At 48.6% G+C, this 10156-nt stretch overlaps 1 protein-coding gene across 1 annotated transcript; it reads right to left on the bottom strand.

Annotated features, from left to right (window-relative positions):
• Positions 1-1518: 1518 nt before the first annotated feature.
• IGFBP3 (insulin like growth factor binding protein 3) lies at positions 1519-9878 on the bottom strand. Its single transcript, XM_053609437.1, has 5 exons — positions 9342-9878; positions 5961-6187; positions 5293-5412; positions 4057-4198; positions 1519-2994 (listed from the first exon to the last, which is right to left on the bottom strand). The coding sequence occupies exons 1-4, from the start codon at positions 9748-9750 to the stop codon at positions 4073-4075; spliced, it is 882 nt and encodes a 293-aa protein (XP_053465412.1). The 5' UTR covers positions 9751-9878; the 3' UTR covers positions 1519-2994; positions 4057-4072.
• Between the last annotated feature and the right edge of the window lie 278 nt (positions 9879-10156).

Here is a 10156-nt window from a genome sequence, read left to right as displayed (position 1 = left end):
TGGTATAATTCAGTTTGGGTCCAAAAGACCTAAGAATTGGAGCGGCTGATGGTGTGTCCCAATTTGAGGGCCAGAGAGGATGACATGGAAAAAAGGCACAATATCCTTCTTCCTCTGCCTTTTTTTTCTATTCAGACCCTCAACGCATTAGATAATGTCCAGCCACATCCACACCATGGAGAGAAATCTACTTTATTGAGTCTACCGGTTCAGATGCTGAGCTCATCTGGAAAGACCCTCATAAACACACCCAGAAATAATGTTCCATCTGGGCATCCCGTAGCCCAGGCAAGTTGACACACAGAATTAACCATGGAAAGGTGTGGGAAGTGTGCAGGTTAAAGGTGAAGGACAAGGAAGGGTGTGTAAGTTGGTGTCTTCCAGGAAGGCAAACCCAGGGGGTTTATAAAGGAAGCATCATTGTGCAGCTCATGGCTCTTCAACAGCTCCCAAGATCCTTCCAAGCTTTGCCCCTGGATTTCCAGACACATGGTCTGGCTGCCTACATGCTCCAGGATCCTGCCACAGCACGCTCCATGGCCTGTTTGCAGCTGCTTCCTGCAAAAAGCTCACTTTGCCCATTATCTTTCTCCATCCTCCAGGCTTTGTCGGAACTGCACCACACAGGCGTCTGCCCTTCCATTTCTCCTGGTCAGATCAGCCTTACTGCTCATCACAGACAACACTCTGTGATGAGGGTACCATTTTACAAAAGATGTTTCATCAATGCATCACACACAGCTTTAAACAGGAAATACAGGCAGTCCCCAGGTTACAAACAAGATGGGTTCTGTAGGTTTGTTCTTAAGTTGAATTTGTAGGTACATCTGAAAAGGCACATTCACCTACTATCTATAATAGCTTTTGTAAGTCTGGTTCTACAGCAGTTGGATGTTTGTAACTTGGGAATTTCTGCCTGTAATTCTTTTACACACAGCTTATCTTTTGGAGCCCTGAAGCCACAGGCTCTGACAAGAGACCATTGTTCCAATGCTGTAGAGAGGTCTGGCAGGGTCTTCTTCCTCCTGCCTTTGTCCCCATCCCTTCTCCCAGCAGAGTGCAGAAGGGGAGAGGCCCAGGACTGTCTGTTCTGACCCTTGCTCTCATTGGTTGTGGAAGGTTCCTCATAGTAGTGTCTGGGACACTACTCCAAAACTGGGACAGTGTGGGACACAAACTCCAAAAGACGAGGACCAGATGGTCCAGAGATGCATTTACTGACTTGCTCAATCCTGCCCGCCATATCACCCTCCACTAGGGGAATGGAGATCACAACACAATCTCCTAAAGCTGGCCCGTCTTACAGATGTAACTCAGTGCCTTCCCAGGATGCCACCAAAGGCTGCGGAAATTTTTGCTAGTGTTCTGGTGTTCTTTTGCTAGAGATAGAAGCAGGGAACTAACTATATTAGTATTTATGAAATTTTCTACAATAGCTGGAATATTTTGCCCTTTCAGGGTTATTTCATTAGTGACACAACACCCAGGGGCTGTCAATAATAAGGGGAAAGATTTTTTATGGTAAAAACTTTATTTACTATTTATAAATACATCGCAAGACAAACTTTTCAAAAATACTTTTTTTCCCCCAAAACTTAAAAAAATAAAGAAAAGCTAATAGGTAGGCAGAATGTCTTGAGACCCCTTGGTGTTCTCAAGGACAGCTCTGTGAAGTGGGTGTCCACATGGAGGGCCACAGCAGGACAGGGCAGAGTCCTCCCAGGCCTGAATTCTCCAGACCTCCTTGGGTTTGGCTTCTGGGAGAGCAGCTCAGCCCCCTGGGCACCAGCCCCTTTCTTCGGTTGCAGCCACAGTTACGTCATCTAGCATCTCTAAGATTTCATCTAGGAGTATCTAGTATAGATCCTATTACATTTGGGCTATGTTGTATACAATGTTAACAATGAATTAAGAACATATCGTCTCTGCATATATGTGTGAATTATAAAGAAAAGTACGAGAATGACTCCAAGTTCGACAAATACAGGCAATTCCCTATGTGTTCCCCGTATCCTCAATCAATGGGCTCTCCAACAAGCCATTCAACTTTCCTGTTTAGATATTATTGTTTACACTGTGCCAAGGAGGAGGAAAGGTGAGAGATGAAAATAAATCTTTGTCTTTAAAAAGCTTATCCTCAAAAATGAACTTTGTCATGAGCGGTTGAACTACAAAACACTATTTTCTGCAGTCATCTGAAGAATCGTGCCATTATTTATAATGCTTCTGAACACAAAGGCTCTCACTGTCCCCACTGTCCCTCTTCCCTCTGGGGCCTCAGCAAAGGCCACCATGGGTCTTTCACAGGCATGTCTTCAGGAAGCTTCCTGATAAAGGAGGGTCAGAAATACCTGCCTTTATAGGTTCCCAGAGAGCCCTAAAACATTCTTGGTCATTATTTTTTTTCTTTTAATGAGACTCCACCTTATTCTAATAGTCCCCAAGCAGTACAGGTCACTGGAAGATATGAATGATCTTCTTGGTCGAGGGACGTAGGCTCTTGCCTCAAAGGTGGCACCACAGAAGGCTGTGAGCTCCAGGAGGGATGTCAGGATGGTCAGAGTTAAAGGCTTTCCTATTCTTGTTAAGACCTGTGTTCACTTTACAGAGAGCAGGGCTAAAGCACGGACTCTATGTTGGCAACATGGCCACTTAGGTCATGAAGTCAGGGGTCCATGGCCCGGTGAACATGTGGTGAGTCCCACGAGGGGACAACATCCATGTACAGTGCTGGAGTTTACCAGGATTTTTATAGGAAGCAATAAGAGAATTCAAACTGCTTTTCACTGACTACAGGAAACTGGAAAGAAAGATGCTCAAGTTTACCATTTAAAGGAACCACAGGCGTTTCAAAAACCTCTTTCTAAACTTTGGTTTAAAAATAAAAATTCGGTTCACCACAAAAAGAAATAGAAATCGAGGCTGTAGCCAGCTGCTGATCATGTCCTCGGCAGTCTTTTGTGCAAAATAAGGCGCATTTGAGCTCCACATTAACTAAAACAAAAAGAGAAAGAAATATATTGAAATTATCCCTCTAAAAATCAAAAGGGCTCAGATCCTTCCCTGAGATACTCAGGCACAGTCCCCAGAGTCTGTCCTGTTTGCTTTTGTCTCTCTGGGCCTGGAATGCAGCTCCTGGGTCAGCAAGGACGGGAAAGGGCCAATGGCCATGTCCAGTCCCCAAGCCCCAGGTAAATGGGCTTGGGCCGGTTGGTGGTGGCTGGAATCTCAACCTAGACTTCGTAACAAAGCGAAGAACACTATAAGATTCTCACCATCTTCACTACCAAAAAGTGTTACCCTAAAATTGGAATTATTCTTTTCTAACTTGCAAGGAAAAAAAAGCTTTATGGCTAAAAATAAAAATTACTTCTACTTCACTAAATTTGTGTTGAGAAGATGAATTATATTCATTCCTTGCCCCCCAATAACTCCTTGATTAAAGGAAAAAAGAATACTGAATGTGGTCATAATCTCAAAAATGATGGTTTAAGGTTCTATGTTTTGTATTAAATTTAAATAAACTTTATTAAAATTAGCCACAGACTAGCAGAATAATCATATTTTACAGAAAAAAACAAAAACAGCCACATCTTCTGACCATGCTTTCCCCACTGAGCTAGCAATTTCATTTGTCTCATAGCCACATCTTCAAGAAACATGTGTCCCTAAGTTCTTGTGGACTGAAACAGTTTCCCTGGGAAGATAAATGAACCATCTGAGTTACATGGGAAAATCATTTGGCGAGTGTATTGTAAGCTGTCTTGTAAGTTCTTTGAAATAAAGCAGAGTGTCTCTGAGACCACACCGGTCCAGCCTCTTTCCCTGTATCTGTTTGGTTGGGTTGGTGGGGACTCCCTCTCCCTATATCCTTCTGAAGAGTCTGTCCTGTTTGCTTTTCTCTCTCTGGGCCTGGAATGCAGCTCCTGGGTCAGCAAGGGTGGGAAAGGGCCAATGGCCATGTCCAGCCTCCAAGCAATCCTCAGTCTATGGAGCCCCCAAGGCTAGTGTCACCGAGGCCCTGGTTCCTGACACAGTCCCCTGCAGAGGGCTTACGTCACACAGCCGGCGTCTATTTGCTCTGCATGCTGTAGCAGTGCACATCCTCCTTCCCCTTGGCGTCATAGCCTGGGAGTGGCTGTCCATACTTATCCACGCACCAGCAGAAGCCCCGCTTTCTGCCTTTAGAAGGGCGGCACTGTGGGATAGAAAACAGAAGACCCAGAAGTGAAAAAACATCCCCTGGCCCAGGGGCAGTTTGGGCACTAGGGCAAGATGGCAACATGGTTTTCCCAGAAATTACAGCCAAGACTACTTAAGAGCCACACGTGTGCCTAGGCAGCAGTGTGGGCACCTGTATGTGCATGTGTGTAGGTGTTAACTTTTCTAAGCTGGGGTGGGGCAGTTTTATGCCTCTAAAAGTCTAAGGTGGATATCAGACCCTATCGACCCTGGTGAACCTCAGGCTTATATGCCAAATGAGGAAATGAGAATGTTCTGTCTGCCCTGGGACTCATGGCTGGCATTGTGTCAGTGTCAGTGTGAATTTGTAGAAGGTCCGATAGATAATGCTGGTGTGATTACGATGCCAAAGAGTACAACAGCTACTGAGGAGGACTCGGGCTCTTGGACGGGTGACCACCACTACACACCCTGGAACAGGGTCGCCCTGGGGCCAGCATTTCTTAAGGAGGTCTTCTAAGACTAATTCTATAGAAACCTTGGTACAAATTTTCCAATTTTACAGCCAACTGAAATGCTGCCACCATGATGCGTATTCTATGGAGGCATATGGATCATGGCTTAACTGCAGCTCACATCTGTTTGTTCCTTTCCTGCTTGTCACTAGCAAGAAGGCCTCAGTGTGAAAAGGGATCCATATACATCTCAGGTAAGGATTTTGTTAAATGACCTCACGTCTCACTTCTCAGGAATGTGCTACAATAGTTATCTGAAGTGCCGTTCCGTGATTCAGCACTAACAAAAGCCTCACCGTGCCCTCCCGTGGTTCATAATGAACTCCCGCCGACGGCATCGCATCTGTTCTGTGGCTGAGCCACTGAAAGGGCAGGAGAGGGGATGGGTGGTACAAGGGCACTGGGGTTGAGAATTGGGCCCATCTAGCATCACTTGGAGCAACAAGTCAAAGTAGCCCTTGGTCTCATCCCCCGAGACTGGCACCAAGTCCCAGCACTGGTGCCACGTGGGCTCAGAGTCGGAGGTCAGAGGCTAATTTCTCCTGGTGTCAATGGACAGTGGGGGAGAAAGAAAACACTTGAGGACCTCACTCACCTGCTTTTTCTTATAAAATCCCTTCTTGTCGCAGTTGGGGATGTGAACACCCCTGGGACTCAGCACATTGAGGAACTTCAGGTGATTCAGCGTGTCCTCCATTTCTCTGCGGCAGGGACCCTAGGGATTAGGAAGTTGGGGAATAACAGGGTTATGGTTATTTCTCTGGAATGCACATTTTCAAAAATCTTACAATGCTGCATAGCTATCGCAAGTGGGACCTGCGATACACATGTTCCTCAAATGTCTTTTGCCTGACTTAGCAAGAACATCCCCTGTGGCTGCCATCTACTGCTCCCTGGCTTCCTTTGGCTCTTCCCAGGGTGAGGCACAGAAGCTGGCACTGGGCCAACAGTAGGTTGATAAATTTAGAAGAACAAAGAAATAAAATATAACCATCCCTAAGAGAATATTTTACTTTATCTGCCGAGGTCTTTATGATACCCCATAAGCTTTCACAAGTGCTATTTCAGCTTGGTCCTCCTGAAATTATCTGAGATAGGAAAGGGTCAATAGTCTTTATGTAAGGAAGGAGAGGAAAGAGTTGAGGCAGAGAGGGGATAAGGGATCACTGGGGCTTGGTGCATAAAGATTGTCCTTCAGAGGCTCTGAGTGCCCAGGCATGGTGGGTCCCGCCCTCCTCCTCTGACAAAAGGAAAGGCTCTCACATATTCTGTCTCCCGCTTAGACTCAGAGGAGAAGTTCTGGGTGTCTGTGCTCTGAGACTCGTAGTCGACTTTGTAGCGCTGGCTGTCTTTGGCATGGCCCTTCTTGATGACATCCATCTTGGCATGGAGGGGGTGGAACTTGGACTCAGACACCCGGTGTGTGCTGGGGATGGCCTGGCTCTCCACACTGCTAGCACTGCGCTCTTCCTCCGACTCACTGGCGTTTCCTTGAAAAGCGCAAGGGAGGCAACGACATTAAGAGTTATTGACATCTAACAACAGCCTTTTCCCAAATCTTAATACTGCAACCAAGTCACATCTGCACGGCATAGTTAGTCAATCATTCCCAAGAAGTTTTTGTTTTTAAATAAAAACACCCTGATGAAGTATTATGCCATAATGCTACCTCTTATATCTCAAGAGGTCATCTGTTTCAAATCAATCTGACATGTGCTTTCCCCCTAAGTAGCTGCAAATAAAGACAGAAAAATGCTCATCAAGTTCCCCTCTAGAGGTGGTTTATCTTCCACTGGCAGGGGCATTCCTGAGCCAGGGAGGTGCTGGCTCAGAAATCTTGCAGGAGACTTCAAATGTGATCTCCATTTGGGAGCAGTGGCAGCCCCGGGAAATTGGAAAAAATGCCCATCTTCCCTGCCAACATAGGAGTGACTGTGGCAGTCTGAGTTTCAATAAGCACTCCTGGGAATTCCAGCATTTGCTCAGGGTTGGCCAGCGTGGCCCTCCATGCTACCATGGGCACAGGCTGTCTGTGAACTTGGCGTCAGGCTGGGATGGGGAATCTGAATTCCAATCTGCAATGTGCTTTGCCTCAGGGACACAGAATCGAGTGGGCATGTTGGTGGCTTGTCTTTGAGGTTTCTCCTTATATCTCTAAAACTGAAGGTAAACAAAGACCTTGTGCATCCTAGGGGGCCCCTTCTGCACTTCCCAGCCAGCGCAGGAGCACTGAACTTCCACTCAGTCCTCAGGCTTCTAAGTGCCAAAGCGCTTTCATTCCCTGGGTGGGGGTGGGGAGAAGAAAGCCCCTTCCCGCAGATCCTCCTTTATAATCAAAAGTGCTATGTGAAGAGTGCCTGATCCTTGAAATGGAGTTTAGTTGGGATTTTAAGTATATGACTAAATTTGTGGCTTGATGTATGACCAGGATTCTCACTTCACTTCTTTTCCAAGATGGATGAGGGACCCCCTAGGGAAATCAAAGGCTACATTTATGGAAGATGCTCCTGGGGCACTCAGACCTCTCAATGACTTTGGCTTAAGTCTGAAAGTGACTGTCAAGGGATCCCTTTACTCCAAAAGGCAGAGTCTTAATGTCTACCCTCAGCAGGGGCATTAGGTCACCCCTCTGGTCCTAAACCTATTCTAGAAAGATACCAGAAGGTTGAAATTATTTGGTGCAAATGCCTTCCTCTGTTCTGGAAGTGCACACTGGAAGGGTCACTCACCCAGCCTTGGGCAATGCCTCTCCTCCCTGGGTCTCAGTTTCTTCATCTGCCAAAGAGCCCACTGAGGTCCAGGTGCAACGTTTCCTAAGGGGTTTTGTGCCTTGGAGAGTGCAAATTCCCAGGTTCTATCCCAGAGCCTGGCAAAGTATGCCCCTACTTGACAGAATTTGGTTTCAATTTCCTTTAATACTAGTCTTTTCCTTTCCTTTTCTTTTTCAAAGAAACCTGAGTAATTTCTTAAACTTCCTTGGTTTCTTTTTTCTTTTTCCTTGGTTTCTTTTTAATGCCTGGACTGCAGATTAGGGCATGAAGGAAAAACAGTTCTAGTTAAGCAACAGATAATTGCGACTTTTATTGATCATAAAAATTTGCCTATTTTTGTCAAAAGGATTTTAGAAGTCACTTAGATTGTTTTGTAATTTTATAATAACTCACATCAACCCATACTACTGGACTACTACGGTGGTTATCATAATGATTATTAAAGCCTAAGAATGACAATGCTTACGACTATTTTCCAAGATCACCTTTTGAATACCCCAAAATGTACTAGAACAACAACAGACACACTTAGCAAACAACGTAACTTTGCCTGGAGAGACAAATGCCTCCAGTGATTCTAACAATCAACTAGAGTCAGTGCAAGCTTCAGGCAATTAGAATCTTCCCTTTCCATTAATCTGGGGTTTCTCAGAATGAAGTCAGCCTTGCCTAGCAAGGAAATAAGTTAACCAGGCTTGGAACTCTGCAGCTATGTAAATTATACAGGACTGTTCATCCTGTCAAGCTTGGATGGGGGCTGCCTCAGTGCTATCTGTTCAACATGATGGCTGTAGGGGTCGGGGGAATTCTCCCAGCCTTCAGCTGTGCAGGGCAGGAACTTTTCTCATATAACTAAGCGAGGCTTCCTAAGTATGCCTGAAAGAGGAACAGCTGCCAAATCCACGTGAACTTCTTTTTTAAAGGAACAACGTGATGCCTTACCAGAACTGCACCTGCCTGACCATGGCTGAGCCAGAAGAGGTGACTCTGCCAAATGTTTGCATTTTTCTTCTGGGACTTCTTTTTACTGCCCCTCACTCCTCCCATTTCAGATTAAGAGGGGAAATAGTCCTAGGACTGATTCCAACTCCTTTTCCTGTAATTGAAATCCACTCAGTCCACACTCCCCGAACCCCCAGGCACCTGGGCATTTGTTTGGGATACGAAGACGTGCAGGGTGATGTAAATGGGATGGTAGGAAAGTGGCCACACGGGGTTTAAACCTACAGTTTATTTCTGCCTCTAGGTGACCTTGAAAATTTGCTTCTTTCTGAACTTCAGGTTTTCTAAGTGTAAACGATACCAAACCCCGAACCTGCCTTGTTTTTGACACACCAGGACGTGACATTGCTTTGCGAATCAAAGGTTGTGCAAATGTTAGCATTTCTAAAGACAACGTCCCTGCCCACCTTCCCAGGTCCAAATCCACCCCTTGGCCACTGCGCTGCGTCCCCCATACCCACACCAAGCACCCTTGGGATTGACGCGCGCCCTTAGTTCGCGGGAGTCCAAAGTCACGTTCCATAAAATAGGACGATACAGTTCACATTTCAGTACCCGCGTAGGGCAGGAGAATCTCCTGTGTTCAGGATCTTTCCATTGACAGCTAACCTGGATACTGCTTTCCCGCCCGTCCCTGAGACCTTTAACCGATTTCCACTGAAAACGCTTTGCAATTCACAAAGTTCTCTCTGTACTTAGGGTTCCTCTGGCAAGCGTCTACACCTTTTGGGGCCTCAGGCTCCCCACGTACAACCCTCAGACCGAGGAAAAAGTAGTTTCACCCCAACAGCACCCCCACCGACCCCAGCCCCCGGCCCTTCTCGTCAGCGCCAGGTGCAGCGTTACAGAGCCCTTGGCGCGGGCGGCTCACCTGGCGCGGGCGGCGCGGGCAGCAGGTAGGCGCGCAGGCGGCCCATGGCACTGGCGTTGGCGCAGAGCCCGCGGCCGTCCAGCAGCGCCTGCAGCGGACGCGCATCGCCGTGGGGCGGCTGGCAGCGCAGGCCGGCGCCGCAGCGCTCGGTGTAGACGCCGCACGGCTGGCCCTCTCGCAGCGCGCACGTCAGGCAGCAGCCGCAGCCCGGCTCGCGCACCAGCTCGGCGCACGCGGGCGCGGCGGGCGGAGGCGCACACTGGGCCAGCGCACGCGCGTCGCACGGCTCGCAGCGCACCACCGGGCCGGCGCCCGCCGCGCCCGCGCCAGCCCGAGCCACGGGCGGCTCGCGAAGCAGCACTAGCACGGTCAGCGCCGCGGCCCAGAGCATGAGGCGTGCTCGTTGCATGGCGCCGCCACCGGGGCCAGCTGCTCGGTCGGCTGGGGTGCGCAGGAATAGGGTGATGGCACTCAGAGCGAGTTGCAGGATTCAGGCAGACGGCGGATCCTTATTGTCTCACTGCCGCGCTCGCATCTGGGCGGCCCCGGTGCACCAGCCGCTATATAGAGCCGCAGCGGCCGAGGACACGCCCCAGAACGGCGCGCCCAGGAGGGGGGCGGGGTGGGTCGGCGCAGGGCCCGCCGCGGGGGCCGGAGCCTTGCCCTCTCAGCTCGCCGCGGGTCTGGGCACCTGCTCCCGTGCGCACGCCCGGCGCCCGGCCACTCGCGATCCCTGGGAATAACAGCCCACCCGGCCACTGTGGGCCCCAAACCTCCTCAGCATCCCCGACACCCCAGTCCCTTTAGGCCAACTA

This window comes from Nycticebus coucang, chromosome 11, assembly GCF_027406575.1.
Source record: "Nycticebus coucang isolate mNycCou1 chromosome 11, mNycCou1.pri, whole genome shotgun sequence".
NCBI classification, from domain to species: domain Eukaryota; kingdom Metazoa; phylum Chordata; class Mammalia; order Primates; family Lorisidae; genus Nycticebus; species Nycticebus coucang.
This window is presented reverse-complemented; position numbering and strand designations above follow the sequence as displayed.